We start from the raw sequence: 17,336 nt of genomic DNA, 5'->3' as shown, positions 1-17,336 counted from the left end.
AAAATACTTCATGTAATACATGTCTTTTACTAATGCATGAAAAACACACAAGTTACAATTAAGCAAAAATCACCTCCAACTTCATCTTTGCCAGGTCTTAACGAACATGTTTCTCTATGTGGGGGTGGGTGGGTGGGTGTGTGTGAGAGAGAGAGAGAGTGGGGGTAATGATCGACTGGAAATGGGTTTGGAGACTAATCAAACAGCTGAAAATGGACACGGGATTAACAAAAAAGTGTGCATTTGGATGGAAACAGGGATTGACAAAAAAGTGTGAATTTGCATGGAAACAAGGGACCAGCAGCACCCAAGTACCTATACAAAAAAGTATTCTACAGAACAGGCCCAAATGAGAAAATAATGAAAAGCACCAAATCCTTTTTATAATGAACTGCAGCAAAGAGTTAACATATACCGTGCAGGCAGCAAATAGCAAATGCTAAAAAATTTCAATCTCTAGCAAATATTAGTTCAACAATATTCCTCCATTTTAATATTGCTACCCATCGGCTAAAGCCAAGAAATCTAAACTGCTTGTATAACCCGTCTCACAGAACAAAATCATTTGAAGGGAAGCAAACAAAAAGAAAATAATTCACCTACTATGTAAGAAAAGAAGGCTGCGGAAAAGGGAACTGGACAGAAACTTATCATTCACTGAAGTAGGTGCTTTTTGCCTGGGAGGAACAACCAACAAATTGTGTGGGAGACCAGATGCACCACTTAGAATACCCTAATTGCCCTTCCCATGGTACTCTTCAGGTACAAGCACCTCACCTAATTAACCAACCAAAGGAAAAAATGATTGAGATCCTGAGAAAGAAATATAAAACTTTTACAAGCAGCTACAACAGAAAGGATCTATGGTTAACTATCATGTAGTGTAAAGCAAGGCTTATCAGAGAACACCACATAAACATCCCAGTTAATAGGGTTATTAAATTTTAGTTCTTCTGGGAGAGCTGAGCATTATTAAATTTTAGTTCTGGGAGAGCTGAGGGTTATTATTTTAATTCCTCTGGAAGAGCTGAAGAATGAGGCATGATACACTTCACAAACATTGAAAAGGTAATTTCCTTGAAAATCAGGATGTGGACCACAGGGAAATTTCAGTAATCTGTAAATAACATTCATCGAAGAAATCAACAATGATGATAATGACAATCACAATAGAAACAAGAATGGCAGTGTTGACTCATACAAGCAATAAGACCATAAAACATTTTATCAGATGTAAGATGGGTACTTCTACCATACCCCACATGGTGTCGCACCTATGCATACCATAGAGGTACTAGGTACTCCTGGGTATGGGTCATTGATTTCAAACGTAACTCAATCCATTTTTTCCATCCTATGATCCAATCCATATGTAGCCTAAGATCGACATCAGAAGTATCTACTATTTAACTATATATCTGTTAATCATTATTGTTAGTTAACTACATACAATTGACGTGATTTACTTTTTCAGTTCGTGATTGACAATCTATATATTCATACCTAGAGCATCTTGCAAAATGCAACACAATTGTGAACTTCTGCATGTATGTGTGTGTGTGTATAATGACAAGGGTTATACAAGATGGGTACACGGGTCACATATAGGGTGCTTCTATGGTGGTACTGTACCACCATAGACTATGGTGGTACACACTTGATCTACTTAAAACACATGAATGCACATGTATTAGTAGCTTAAAAGTTAAAAGGCAAAAACTAACGGAAGGATCATGTTTAACATATTTTATTTATTAGTTTCATGGGTTAAAGTTTACTCAAATATGATGTTTTATACCAATTTTAAACCACCCATATTTTAATGAATTGTGAACTGCTGATTTTCATTGTCTCAAAAATAGAATTTTATGGTTTATTAAACATGATGAAATCATCTAATATAGTAAATAAATCATGCTAAACACATCTGTAAGTTAGATTTACCATTTGGTAGTTAGATCTATGCAAACAAGAGTCTGAACCACAATATATATATATATATATACGGAAAATATTTGCTACTAATAAATGTAAGGAACTAATGAGCTAGAAATCATAGGTGCAAGTAAAGATGCACACCAGCCGATTTCCAGCTGAGCCTGGGCTGTTCGAACTCGGTTCGTTTCAAAATGCCCTTGTTCAAGCTCAGCTCGAGCTCAGAGCCAAGCTTCAACGGCATTGTTCAGGCACGGTTCGGTTCCGAGCTTGAACAGCATTTTAAAAAGATAAATACATGGAGAAGATGGGATTTGATCCCTGACCACAATCAATGCACAAGCGACCCACCACTGCGCCAGACGTTATTTTTTGTTTACTTTGACCCAGAAAAATATACAAATACTAAGACCCTTATATTAGAGTCCTGCAGAAAAAAAAAAATGAGCGGAATTCAATCACAACAGCTACTGCGAAAGAGGCTAATACCCTACCCAGTAAGCTAACAGTAACACTTATGAATTAAATTGCAAACATATTATAGATATATTTATTCGAGCCTAATCGAGCTTAATCAAGTTCAACTTGATCAAGCTCGGGTCATTTATGTACACCGAGCCTGGGCTTGTGTTCAAGCTTGGCTCATTTATGTTCATGGACGAGCTCAGAGCCTCAGACAAAGCTTAAATGAGCAGAGCCCGAGTCGAGTTCAAGCTAGCTCGGCTCGTTGTGCATCACTAAATGCAAGTTATATCGACTCAATCTAACCACATAGATGTGTTCAACATGGTTGGTTTGCTAAAGATCAAGCCTTGGATCATGCTTTTCTAATGTAAAAATGTGATCTTTTGAGTTATGAAATTTTGGCACATTGTGGGGCTATTGATTTTTAAACCCTTTTAAGAACCTAATTACTTGTCACAATCACATGATTCAAAACAAGTTTTCTACTAAACAAACCATGTAGATCACATATGTAACATTTGATCTACAAACAATTGAATTTTTTTGAAGAAAAAAGTGATTTCTACTCATTAGTTCCTTACCTTCATTAGAAGCCAATATTTACCCATATAATATATATATGAGTGCCAATGTTTGGAAGGCACCATGACCGAAGCCCCTGTTTACAGCCAATAGCAAATTTTTAATATATGTGTTTAATTTTTATGTTTTGACCATCATAAAATAAATTAATACTCCCTTCTCTGTCCCTCCCTCATCTCTTCCCAACTAACCCTCTGGTTCAACTCCACACACCTCTCTTTTATGTGGAGCATTTCATCAAAGGCTCTCTCTCTCTCTCTCTCTCTCTCTCTCTCTCTCTCTCTCTCTCTCTCTCTCTCTCTGCATTAAGTGTGCTCATTAAGATTTCTATACTTCACCTTCTAAATTCATGTTGGAAACTGAAAGTGCATGAAGAGTTCCTATGGATCATCAATGCTCCCTTTCTTTCCCATACTTGGTCTCTCTATTTTCCCAACACACGGATGAACATGACATCCAACCCCCAAGGCAAGCTGCAGAGGTGAAGGGTGGGATCGATCGACTCTCTGGGAAGGAGTAGCTTTGATATTGACATGGTAATTCCTTTTTCTCTTTCCCTAGTGTTTCCCCCTTTTCTCTTCTCTGGATTTGTATATGTGATTAGAGTACAGGAAGGGTTTTGGATGCACCCATTTGTCCTAAAAAAGTGGGATAAGTTGGGATTCTCTATAGATTATTGATACATGCACTGGATTTCTGGATAAGTGGGTGCATCCAAGCACTAAGGCATCTATGTTAAATGGACATGCTCTGCTGAAGTGTTTGAATGCCATGAGAAGTACCAATGGTTATGTGGTAGAGAAGAATGATGATACTGCTTTTTTTTAACTTAAACTTAGCTCTAGTTTATGTGCTTATTTGGGTTGGAATTAGTTATAGATGAACCCGACACATCTTGCGATACATGCAGCCTAAAGATTTTCTAACATATTTGGTGTGTGTTGAAGAAAGAAACATAAAGAAATGTGTTAAGTTCAAGATTGACAACAAGGATAAAAATATGGGCGATTGCATGGTTCAAGATTGCCAACAAAGATGAGTATATGGGTGATTGCATGGTCGTTGCAGACTCATGTGTCCTACTATAGTATGACTTCTTGGTTTGCATTAATTTAGTTTCTGAATTCTGAAAGAAAGATCTGACAAGGAGATCATTTACTTCATTTAGTTTCATCACAATTGTAAAATTCAATTTTGAGCCAATACAGATCAAGTTTATCTCACGCTTGGCTAATAGATAATAATCACCTGAGAAATGTTCAAATTACTATGTTGATTTGAAGCTTTTCCTTTGCTTTTGTACAGGCAAGTAGATTCATGGCCTTGGATTTTATTTGCAACAACTTGGCCAACATCGTAGGAATTTAAAGTTTTCTCAACTTAAAATGGTAAGTGGGAGAAAGTTTGATAGTTTCAGTAGCTTGATGTTAACAGTTTTATTTTATTTTTTTTCTTTGCTCCTGTGCAGCTTGAGTGTTCTACACTGGCAAAAAGAGCAGCCTCCACCTTCCCACACAATGGCTAAGACAAGGGACCGCCTGCACCAGGGTGCTTGAGGCCAAACCGCAAGGGACCAGGGACTAAGCCACATGAAGCCACTGACTTGCACTAAGGCACAAGAAAGGGTATAAGGGCATACATGCCCACTTTATTCACTATACCCCCGCAGCTTTCCTGTTTCACCTCAAGGATCTGGTGGGTCCTGTATACAGGCCCAGTGTATACCAATTTACAAGGAGTATAGTACAATTGTCCCCGAGTGAATACAAGCAGCATCCCAGCCCATGTAACCCACAACCTTGAACAGCACGCTGCAATGCGCAAGCATCATTCCCAATGTTGCCTACAAAGAACATGATCCTCCTGCACCAGTCTACACATCCCTATATGCAACACTCTCAGTCCATGCATGCACTTCCCTTCTAGAGCATGCACAGCCTAATGTGCAGCTTGCCAAGCTTATGCAATCCAATACCTTATGCTGCACACCAGGCACTCATCATAACTGACCTGGTGTTACAAACTTACAACTACCCCCTTCAAGTCACCTTGTGATTGGATGTACCCCTGTGGCTGTTAATACAGACAGGCAGCTACCTTTTTGCTTGTACCTAGATGCAAAGGGCCACGTTCGTTGTGCTTATACTTTTGTCAAAAGCATCTGATTCCTAATGCCTAGTCATTGTTCAGAACTATAGGATATTTTTTATATATACTCTTTCTCTCTCATATACCGGGTTTTGTACTATATATATCCATCTTTCTAGAAATTCTATTATTGTACCCCATACCCATGTGATAGATTTTATCAATTGCACCAAAAAGTGCAAGTATGTTCCGAGTCCAACCTATTGCAGCAAAACCAAGGGCATGCCCAAAGTCCTGATCTATCAATCAGCACTCTCAGTGCACAGTGTCATATGTTGAATTGTGTAATTCAGTTGTATCATATGTATTACTACCCATTTGTGCTTCCCCACTGTATGTGTATATGTTGCTATTTATTAGGGGTAACAATGTAATTTGTCAAGTAGTTAAAGGGATGTCAATGGGTCGGATCTAGGCATTACCGAATCCAACTTAATCAGATCTGGCCTAATCTGATCCCGATTCGGATGGAAAAAGATAGAACCGAACCCGGATCCGACTAGTCCAAAACCCGATATTTACACTTAATCGGATTAGGGTTTTAATCGCATTTGGATTTGGATTTCAATGAAAATTCATACCAAACTGACTAATCGGATTCAGATTCGGAACGGATATCTGGTTACATCCGACCCGTTGACATCCCTAAGTAGTTAGAGGTCAATAACTTTTGTCTTGTAGTGCAAGGAAGTGGGTCGACCCCTATAGGTTGTATGCTTTTCATCTTTCTTAAAAATGAAGCTCTATTGTATTCTCCTTCTATTTCTCTCTTCTTCTATGGTTTTTTCCCTAATTTCGAGATTTCCAATATCATATGAAGTTTCCAATATGACTTGTATATAAGGGGATAAAGAAAGGGAGTGGAAATGGAGAATCCGTGTGACATAGAAGCCAATACAACCAAAGAACATGAGAAAATTGCAAACTTTAAAGGAAAGTGAGAATGAACACAAACTCACATTTTGCCAGTTCTTCTTCAATAGCGAAACAAGGAAGTTGACACTAAGTTGCACATTCTGGAAGATCTGCTTGTCCTCCATGGCACAATTCCCAACAGCAACTCCCATGCAGAGGACCTTCTTAAGTTGAAACTTAACCATTGCTTTGGTTTCATTCACCTTTGATTCGAGAGATTCCTGGTGCGAAACAAGGGTTGGAAACTTCCCAGCCTTGTTAAGACCTGGACCAAGGAGCCTAGGAATCTGTTTGATAATAGCTTCTGATGCAAGAAAAGCATGATACTTCTTGGCAAGCTTCTTAACGAGCTTCTTGTTCTTGTTCATCTTCTTTAAACCTTCAACATCCATGTAATCCAGTCCTATCTTCTCAGCCTGCAGTTTATAAAATAAAAATGAAGACAACACTCAATAAACATATTTGCAGCAACTTTTTGGTCATGAATCTAAGTGTACTATCATAAGTATGTATTGTTTGCAACAGGGTTTAACTAAGTCCAAGAAGATTAGAACATCTTTAAGATACGTACCTCCTCCACATGCTGAGCATCACCTAGCATGCAAACTTTCATTTTTGGACGGGGAATATGAGGAAGCTTTACAGAGCCACTGAAACGTTTGTCTTTCTGCGGATCATAGTTTTTCAAACCAATCTGAAGCTCAATTGTTTCAGTGAACTTGCGTTTTTTATCTCTTGCTTCACCAACCACCTGAGTAATAGCTTCCCTTAATGCATCACTCTGGAGCTTGCTGCAAATCATTGAAAAAAGAACTTTAAAATTTGAGTACACACCATATATTTAACTATACTTAGAAATATTAAAGAGATGTACTAGCCTCAGCTCCATGAAATGACAGATTCTAAGACACCGACTGATTGCCTTGGATATAAGATCCAAGGTGATGTTGGATCCTAGGGTCGGCGACTCGGGGATTATAAGATATTAGATTCTAGGATTTAAAGCCGGATCCAAGATCCTTGTGTGTATGTGTGTGAGAGAGAGAGAGAGAGGAATATAAGATTCATGTATCTCTGACAAGACCCTCCCCTTTGGGCTAGATATTCATAAATCTACAGGTACTTTGGCATCTTGGATCCAAGAATATAAAATCCATGTGTGAAAAAACCATATATTGGCATGGGCCCTGCAGCAAATCCAATACTGTGATCTTATATCCAAGGTAATCAAGCACACCCTCGGAGAATGGGATATCATCATCAAGCCTTAACCAGCCTATATGGCCAGCATCACATAAGTCCTATTTCCACTGATCCAGAAGATAACAGAACCTCTCTCATAAGAAAAGAATTTCAATAGGAAAGAGAATTACTGAAGGCACCACAGTAGTGGAGCCAAACACGTAATATCCCTATATGCAACCTCTCGAAGACACGGGAGTTCCTGATGATAAGTTCAGGCAAAGAAGAACAGTGCATTTCATTCTACTTTATCATTTCACAAAACAATTAATAGAACATCTATTTTATTATTTCTTTAGATACTCGATTGGACAGCCTACTAAACAAAGGAAGAAAAGAAGACTGGTTGCTAGGGCCAGCAAAGGCTAAGAGAGAACAATGGACAACACATAGATGACCCTCATGCTGATGAGAAATTCAACCAGCCTACAGTTGCAGGCCAGCAGTTTAGATTTTACAATACAACAAACAACAAACAACATATCACTTGGGGACCAAAAAATTATGAATATATCACCAAACAGAACATTCAAATCGCCTTTGTATCCACATAAACATGAGATTGACTACTCATGGCTAAATGCAGAACATGGACATGTATGCACTTCGGACAGTGGTATCGTCATCAGCAATTTTGCAGCCAAGAAATTCCTAGGTAGAATCTAAGATAAATTGTTTTATTGGGAACATCACAGGACGATATCAGCAATTACAAAAGAACAAGTAGATGAAACAAAGAAAAAATTACAAAAGAAAGGGTTATTGTCATTTGTACAAATAACATAGACAACTACAAAATGCTTAAAACTTTAAAAAAGGAAAAATAAAATAATTTCATTTAAATTGGAAAAAGTTTCATGATAGTATCATGATATTGCTCATATTTTAAAAGGTTTTACTTGGAAGAGTTAACATGCTTTTAGAAAATTCAATATGTTGTAATAATATCACAAAAGCCATCGGACCAACAATAACTGGCTTAAACGGCTATGCCCCAATAATGTCACTGTTCTAACCCTTAGAAACAAATTAACCCCACAAGATGATGTATTAGCGATCAAGCAACTTTGACCTTAAGACAGCTCCTCAAAAAGATAAAAACAAAATAGTGTGCTGATAGCATCCAGAAAAACCCTCACACATACACAGATGCACATGCAGACACACACATGTTTGCAACACTTGCTTTTTATCTCATGATACCATAGGCATATCCTTTATAGGCAATAAAGCAACAAAATTCAACAAGAATTTTCAGAATAAATTGTGCCAGGCATCTCATATGCAGTAGGATCCCATCCCACCGTCCATTCTCTGTGCCATCTTATCTAGGTTCATGGAGGGACAAACAAGGCTAGTCACTACAAGTTAGAATCACAAATAACACATAATGAACCACCATGCTTATCTTTGGCACACTAATTTATAACAGAAATTCTTATGAATTAAGGTTTTGCAAGCATAACTAGATCGTCACAAATACCATAATTATTTAGAGTCTTAGACATCCAAAAAGGCCGTCTCTTATACTCATCCGCTATTTCATCCATGGCATCAGACCAAAAAATATATTTGTAATGCATTCAATTAGATTCCATCCTTTGTATATTCTTAATGTATTCAATTAGATTTCATCAAAGAATAAAGTCAAATCTATTTTTTCTAATCACATTGTTCTGGTCTTCTCTTTTCCAAATCCTCATATCCTTTCACAAACCTAGATCGTCACAAATACCATAATTATTGAGACATCCAAAAAGGCCACCTCTTATACTCATCCGATATTTCTTCCATGGCATCAGACCAAAAAATATATTCGCAATGCATTCAATTGGATTCCATCCTTTGTATATTCTTAATGCATTCAATTAGATTCCATCAAAGAATAAAGTCAATCTATTTTTTCTAATCACATTGTTTTGAACTCCTCTTTTCCAAATCCCCATATCCTTTCAACAAACCTAGAGCTCAATGCTTAATTCCATATTCCTTTCTTTAACACTTAATTAGAGCCTCTAAATGAATCCTAATTTACATTACTTACCGCAAAAACAATTCCGCCTCTTGCTGCTGCAGACAGAAATAATACTTTCTATAACATCCGCTATATTCATCTTCTCTAGCATCGTCCACTAATCAAAATATCACTTCAGTTTTCACATTATTAGTGCATAAACCAATTCAAAGACTGATGACCCAGAAGGCAATGACCAAGAATGTTAACCAAATTTACCATTGTAGCAAATAAATGCTGTCATAGACTTGGTTACTTATATAGTCATATTTGCAAGAAACCACATGGACCATCTTATGCCCTTCACCTCATCTTCTAGGCTGCCCCAGCTCAACACAGCTTGGGGCTTTCTCCAGCGTGGCTGTGCCAAAATCACCATGTTACCTCAACATAACCTAATAGATATTCAATTAAGTAGCATCAAAGAGGTACACAGTCAATAAACCAATACCTCCGTTGACTTTCAAACATCTCAAGTTTATCTATTTCAATAAATTTCCTGTTCTTCACCTTTTATTCCTAGGATTCAACCTTGTTCCTGAAAACATCCTCACGTTCTATAACCACTAATGTCAAAAAGATTGAAATTCAACTTCTTGATCATATAAATATCATGCTTCTTCAGTTCAGGCCTGGTTTCTCTATGCAGGTATCCTGCCTTACATGCCTTTTTTGACATAAGCAAATCACCATATTAAATCTTAAAGCATTTTGGGTGAGGCAACTTAATTGTATGTTGAAACCTTAGTTGTCAAAAGCTCTAGTCGGAGCCTAGGCGGAAGACCCTTAAAAGAACTAGTTGAGGCTTAGGCGAGACCAAAAAAATAAAAAATCAAGAAAAGCAAAAAATTTACAATAAATAGTTAAATTTAGTAACAAACATATGACTGTAACAATGGATGAAGTTTGTAATTCAGTGTAACATGAAGCAAAATTCATGAAATTGCATAATATTGAACATACACCAAAACTTGGGGCACACCATCTGATTACTCTATATACATAGATATATATAGATAGAGAGAATGAGGATTATCTTGCTTCTGTTTCGTTAGGTCACTGTTAGGACCCTCCAAAAATCATAGTTTTTAGATGTTTTATACTTGATCTTAACCGTTAGATGTGTATATGATTGTTGTTGAATGGAGAACATGTAATTGATTAAGCATTTGTTACGGACCCTTTCTTGCTCCAGGTCCAACCAAGAGAATCCGCCCCAATGTTGGAGCCGCTCAGCCTATCCCACGCAAGTTGAGACTCTGCAGGATTTATCAAAAGTTCATCCCAACCTGCAATCCTAAACCGTGGTGGGATGCCCCTTGGAATCTCATCCAGGGTGCGATTGTGTTTGTACTAACCTAGCTATTTTCTTAATGAAGTATTTTGATCCATAAGATATTTTCCATCCACCCTATTTTAGAATTCTTGTTCCTCAGAAGGAAATCCCTTTCTCCCACTACTCTTCCATATTTTCCCTCAACAACAGCCCACCCAAAGGGATCGATATTCTTCCTATGCTCTCTTGTTGATCCTAGCCAGGTCGAAAAGAGATTTCTCTCTTTCCTAGCTTTTCCCTGACCAGAGCCATCCCAAAGCCAAATTTGTAGAAATTGTCCCTTCGTAGGGTTAGATTTTTAACGGTGGTAATAGAGCAGGTTCGTCTCAAGACCCCATAAATGCTCTCTCAACCTAATGGACCTTCAACAACAAAGGCCCAAGCCCTTCACGGCTCTGCATGATAGATCCAACCACAACCAACGGTGACCTTCATCAACCGCGGCAATCTGCACCTCAGGATCTCTCTTATGATCATTTCAAGAAGATCACACCGGCATCAAGTTCTTCTATTCTTGTACTTTCAAATTATTTTTTGAATCGTTAGAATCCGATTACTAGTGACTCCAATCCAACTTATGCAAGTCAAGTTAAATTTCTACATGTTCTTGAAAAGGATCGGTATAAGCCTACATCCAAGTCTGGTTTTCGAAAATTCGTTTCATTGGGTTGACAACCCTAAACATCCTCGAAAAATCACCCTAGTTAGCCCTATTTATCCAAAACAGAACACAATTTGAAGATCAAAAAAATCAATCTCAATCTGTGGATATTGGCATTTTACCGAAACATGCCAGATCCAACGTTTGGATCCTAATGACCTAATGTTTTTAAACTTCAAAAAATTCCCTAAGCATGATCCTAGATCCATAAATCCTGAAATTTTTACCCTAGAAACGGTACACTTGTTAGCTTTCAAACTCAATTTACAAATCCCAAAAATTCTTCTGGATCGCTAAGATCTGGTCTGATCTTTAGAACCTGTCAAAACCCAAAAAATCAACTGAACCTGAAACGCCCTGACCTAACCCAGAAATAAATTAATCTCGGCCTTAGAAAACACTAAAAAATATTTTTACATACCTAATACCCCAAGCCAGAAGATCAAACCCAAAGCCCCCCTTAAACCCTAGCCTACCCCTCAGCACCACCCAAACTTTGGACCAGCAGCGTTTTGTCCTGCAGACAAGCAACACATGACTTAGAAGGTGCAGTTAAAATTGATTCACCGTGGTGCAAGATAGATGACGGCTTGCAAGATTTGGCGAAGTGGCTACACAAATCCGCTGAGCAAAAAAAATGGATCGAGACTGGATCATTTATTTTGCAGATCTTTCATCTATCTTCATAGGACTATGTGATGTTTGTCAAAAAATAGATCTAATTCTCCATGATGTGAATCTTGCATCATTCTTCGAAGAAGCATGCATAACCATGCAAACACCCCCAACTGATCAAGGAGATGCCTCTGCAACAAAGAAACTCTACAGATCTAAAATTATGACAAACACTCAAGGGAATATTGCCTAGTGTGGTCATCAACCCTACCTCTCCTTCAAAAGAAATTACGATCAGCAAAGGCATGCATAAGCCCACAACGAATTTGAATTTCCGCTGCAAGCGTTCCATGCCACCAAATGACCTTGCCATGTACACAATGGCATAAGGAAGGTGGTAGAAACCCAAATTCATGTGATCCCTGGTTACGAGGATGCTAGGTGTTGCATGAATGCATCTGTCATCTAGAGGTTGCAGATAGCTACTAGACACTGAAATAGAGGAAAGGTGTGGCCTCCATCAACAAAAGAGCAGACCATCTTTGATCTGGGTGGCAGAAATGTAGGTCAAGCTGCAATTCATAAAAGAGAGTCGCCTGACGAACGTCCGGTCCTGCCCGATCTCAAAGATACCTCACCTCAGATGTCTAGGATTCCGGGGAAGAGAAGGCGGAGGAAGGATGGTCGCTTGGTCATAAAAGTGTTGGTCCAGTGGACCGGAAGCAAAGTAGATGAAGCGAGATGAGAAGACGAAAACCGACTAGCAACCTAGTACCTAGAGTTTCCGCCTTGAGGATAAGGCGTGTTTGAGAGTGGGGGATTGTTACGGGCCTTTTCTTGCTCCATGTCTGACTCAAAAGATCCGTCCTAATGTTGGATTTGCGCAGTCCAGGATCCGCCTCAGAGGATACGCCCAGCTTATCCCACGCAAGTTGGGACTCTACAGTATTTATCAGAAGTCCATCCCAACCTGGAGTCTTACCCAGGCTGGAACTATGGTGGGATGCCCCCCTCAAATCTCATCCAAGGTGGGATTGTGTTTATAATTTTACTTTATTGTCTTTTGTAAATTCTATATATAGATATACTAGCATAGCTATTTTCTTAATGAAGTGTTTTGGCCCATGAGGTATTCTTCATTCAGCTTATTTTAGAATTCTTGTTTCTTGGAGGAAAATCTCTTTCACCCTCTACTCTTCCATATTTTCCCTCAGCAGCAGCCCACCCAAAGAGATTGATATTCTCCCTCTGCCCTGCTGCTGACCCCATCTAATGCAAACACTAGCCAAATCAAAAATGGATTTCTCTAAGCCAGAGCCTTCTCGAGGCCAGATTTGTAAAAATCGTCCCTCAATAGGGCCAAGTTTCTAACAACATCTATATGCTTAAATGTATATTTTAAAGAGGTAAAAAATCATAGGTTGATAGCATACTAAAGTTTTATGATAAAATGTTCAGTTTTTTTTACATCAAATCAATTTGAAAAAAAGCTTGCTTTTCAATAAATAAGTATTGATAAACACATCTAATGGTTCAAGTTGAGCATAAAACACCTAAAACTTTGATATTTAGAGGGTCGTAACTATGACGTAAAGAAAGAGTGGATAGAATGAACCCCATATATATATATATATATATATATATATATATATATATATATATATATATATATATATATATATATATATATATATACATATATATATGGGTTAATCCAACATTAAACTAGTTGTGTTTAACATTAAATGGATTCAACCTTATTAAAGACTTTTGAACTTTAAGAGAATTGAAAAGTCAAAGACCTTTTCCAAAAAAAGTAATTGTATGAATCTATCAAAGTTACCTTTTTATCTCAAAAAGTAATCATGCATTTTTATAATTGTCTTCTTTTAACGATATTTTAATCATTTCAATAAGGTTGAATTCATCTAATATTGCACAAGTAGTTTAATGTTAGATTAACCCTATATATAGATAGATAGCTAGATAGCTAGATAACCAAAAAAAAGATTTTATATGTGTATAAAGCTTTTGGGGCGGGAGGAATAAAAAAAAGAGACAAAAAAATTAAAAAAATAACAACCACGTCCTTATGACCTAAGCAGGGACAACCTAGGCAGTCGGGTCCTACCACCTAGACCCATAAGCCTAGGCCGTGGCACTGTGCCAGGCCACCTAAGCCCAGTTTTTGACAACTAAGGTTGAAACCAAAACATGAAATTGCCCCTCTTCTGACATATAGACATGAAACAATAGTTGTATACGTGTGATAAAACTATATAAATCTCTATGCCATGGTATTTTTCTGAAAAGCAATTTTTTCAAACAAACATGCAAGTTGACTTTCATTGTTTGAATTTTGTTAAGAAAATATTTCTAGCAAATTGGTTCTTGTTGACTGAGTGAATCTTACCAATGCATATACTTACCTCAAACCATCACTCACCTTATATTAACCATTCGGAAGAAGGAATCAACCAAAATAAAAGGGTACACAAATAACTATTTAATTATAGATAAAAGGGCTCAAAAGACATACCACAGTAGGTTTTTTCATTAAAAATTTGAGCGCCAAGGACTATGAAAAAAGGCAATATAAAATATATAAGAAATCTTCGTTCATTGAAACCGTTTATAGAAGCCTAAGCAACTTCTTTAATCTTCAGAAAATGAGATTTAATCAGCTGTGCACTCTTTTGTTGCATTCCTTGTCTCGAACTTTTGCTGGAATCTTTATCAAAAGCTTGGGAGGGTAAGTTTCCACTCCTATACTGGCATATCATGTCAAAGCAGAACTTCAACCACATGGATTTTTCCATCAACCTTCCTTAGGCAGCTCGACAATACTATCACCTTGGTGAAATACATTCTGGGCAAGTGGGAAGTATCCATCACCCTGCAATTGTAGTTTACACATGCACACCAGCATTAACTTCGACCATCCTGGGCCAGCACAACTCTCCACAGAGAAACAAAAATCCAACAAAGACATTTGCCTACATGGCCCCATGCATCACAATTCACAATTTTCTCAACCGCAAACTTCTAGAGATCACAATGTGCTGCAACTAACCTATGCAGCGTTTTGCAAATAAAATCATGTTTTATTCAATATTCCAAATAGGTAAACAATGACAAGAAAAAACAACAAAAAGAATACCATCCTCAATTAAATCAAATTAGGAGCTGTCACAAACCACTAAAAGGGAAACGCAAGCTTCAATAGACTTGGCGACAACCAAACTTCCCCATATGATCCAGAAACAACTTCTATTGAATAGAACTATATACTCATCTTCCCAGACCAAAAATAAAATCGAGGCAAGAGAATATCACAAAACTAGTACACTTCAATAAACTCATCAGAATCAATTAATTGCTTAATCGCATGTTACATTTTCATTCGCTGCGTGTGGCCACCGGATGATGCTCTTTCCACATACCAAACTCTCACAGTAAAATCTTCAAAAGATTAACGGTTGACCCAATAATACTTCCAGCTGAAAATGAAAATGAACGTACGCATGTGTATGTGTGGGAAGAAATAGGTAAAGCACCTGGCGAGCAGGCACGCGCGCACACACACACATACAAACAACAAACAAATAAGCAGACACGGAATCAATCAAAAGATTGAGAAAGAAGATCAGAGTACCTCATCTTGCTGGATTTTGCACAATATCTTCAACTCGAGCCCTGATCATACGCAAACGAAAGAACCAAAACCACGTCAGAGAGACGACCTGAACACCGTCCTCATTTTCAGAAAAATAAAACAATAACAAAGATCTATCAATCTAGCAATAGAGGAAATCAAAAACCAAAACAACGAGAAGAGAAAAAGTATAAAAAGTCCCGAATTTTACAACCCTCGACGCATCGATTCGATCGAGAAAAAAGGGAGACCCTACAACCAGAGGAAACCTAATTCCCCGGGAAACGAAACACAAGCATTCTTAGGATTTCCGAGCAGACGTACCGGAGAAACCCTCGCGGGAACGAAGCAGAGAGCGATAAAGGAGAGGGTACGCAGCAGCACTGACGCCGCGCTTTTAGGGCTACAACCCTAAGAGACAGCGAGAAACGGTTAGATAAGGACCGCACTCATGTACTTGGGACGTGCATACCATCTGGACCGTAGTCCTTGAAATCGGCGGACCCACATTAATTGCCACATACTTTTGCATGAGACGAGCAATCTTAGCGGTCGGATTTTCCCACGAGTCCACCCTTTGCTAGTAAGCGGATCGGACTTGGAGTCCGAGTAAAAAAAATATGGTTAAGTGGACCAATATTAAAGACTCTTAATTAAAATTAATAATTAGACTTAATTGAGACTCATAACAATTAACTTTTTTTTTAATTAGAGAAACCACATCAATTGGCATGTCATCAACTTGAGGCTCACACAGTGTGTTGGACGACTCTTATAGGGCCACGAAAAAAGGTGTTTGAATCTTGAGCACTGAATCTAGATCATCTTTTGAATTTTGAATCGTAAGACGCAACTACCTGTCCAATTGCGCAGATCGTCCATAGCAGAGCTTGATATATGGCCAATACAAAAACACTAAAAAAATGCTAAAAACATGTGCGTTATTTTGTACATTTTACCATCTTTAGTGGCAGTCGCTAAAAAGGCAAAAACATGCAAATAGCACATTTTGCCCCTTTTTTGTATTTTTTTATTATGGCCATCCATCATGCCCTGCGATGAATAACAGTAAGCATTCTATCAGTATAAATGAAAACCTAAAAATTGAGTACCGTGCTAAATGAAACATGATAATGGGCTTTCAAAGTTTTTTTTTTTCAAAATTCTAACTCCATAGATGTGTTCAACGTGATTGATTTACTAAAAATTGACACTTCGATCATGTATTTTGGATGAAAAAAAATAGCATTTGAACCCTTGAAAATTATGAAATTTATAGGCCATTGGTTTTTAAAACCTTATTAAAACCTATTCATGCATCATAATCAAATGCTCCAAAAGTAATTAGTGATTCTTGTAAGAAACCACAACAGTTGTCATGGCATCAACTTGGGGCTCACATAGTGTTGGTCGACTCTCATAGGGCTTTGAAGGAGGCGTTTGGATCTTGAGCACTAAATTTGGATCATCTTTTGAAATTTGAGTAGTAACACACAATCCAATTGTGCATATCGTCCATGGCAGGGCTTGATATATGGTCAACACAAAAAAACACTAAAAAATGCCAAAATGTGTGTACGTTTTACCAATCTTAGTGGTAGTCGCTAAAAAGGCAAAAACACGCAAATAGCACGTTTTGCCCCTTTTTTGTATTTTTTTATTATGGTCATCCATCACGCCATGTGATGAACAGCCACACACATTCTGTCGATATGTGTGTGTGTGATAAAGAGAGGAAAATGAAAACCTAAAAATTGGATACCATGCT

The 17,336-nt window shown here is 37.8% G+C and overlaps 1 protein-coding gene across 2 annotated transcripts; it reads right to left on the bottom strand.

The window, feature by feature from the left end:
* Nucleotides 1–363: 363 nt before the first annotated feature.
* LOC149833062 (large ribosomal subunit protein uL1-like) lies at nucleotides 364–15,980 on the bottom strand. Of its 2 annotated transcripts, XM_090012691.1 has the most exons (5): nucleotides 15,893–15,980; nucleotides 15,569–15,609; nucleotides 6,617–6,836; nucleotides 6,090–6,461; nucleotides 364–777 (listed from the first exon to the last, which is right to left on the bottom strand). In XM_090012691.1, the coding sequence occupies exons 2-5, from the start codon at nucleotides 15,571–15,573 to the stop codon at nucleotides 724–726; spliced, it is 651 nt and encodes a 216-aa protein (XP_089868817.1). In that variant the 5' UTR covers nucleotides 15,574–15,609; nucleotides 15,893–15,980; the 3' UTR covers nucleotides 364–723. The 2 variants fall into 2 exon arrangements, with proteins under 2 accessions (XP_089868817.1, XP_089868818.1); XM_090012692.1 differs by lacking the exon at nucleotides 15,893–15,980 and having other exon boundaries at nucleotides 15,569–15,631.
* Nucleotides 15,981–17,336: the final 1,356 nt, after the last annotated feature.

The sequence above is a fragment of the Nuphar pumila genome, chromosome 7 (assembly GCF_984573655.1).
Source record: "Nuphar pumila chromosome 7, dmNupPumi1.hap1.1, whole genome shotgun sequence".
NCBI classification, from domain to species: Eukaryota; Viridiplantae; Streptophyta; class Magnoliopsida; order Nymphaeales; family Nymphaeaceae; genus Nuphar; species Nuphar pumila.
Note: the sequence above shows the minus strand (reverse complement) of the source record. Positions and strands in the feature narration are given on the sequence as shown.

What these genes read in the sequence shown, in the direction of transcription:
- LOC149833062 (XM_090012691.1), bottom strand. An exon ending in ATGCTCAGCATGTGGAGGAG is followed by an intron (nt 6,462 to 6,616) that starts GTACGTATCTTA and finishes TATAAACTGCAG; the next exon opens with GCTGAGAAGATAGGACTGGA. An exon ending in TGAAGAAGAACTGGCAAAAT is followed by an intron (nt 778 to 6,089) that starts GTGAGTTTGTGT and finishes TTGGTTAATTAG; the next exon opens with GTGAGGTGCTTGTACCTGAA.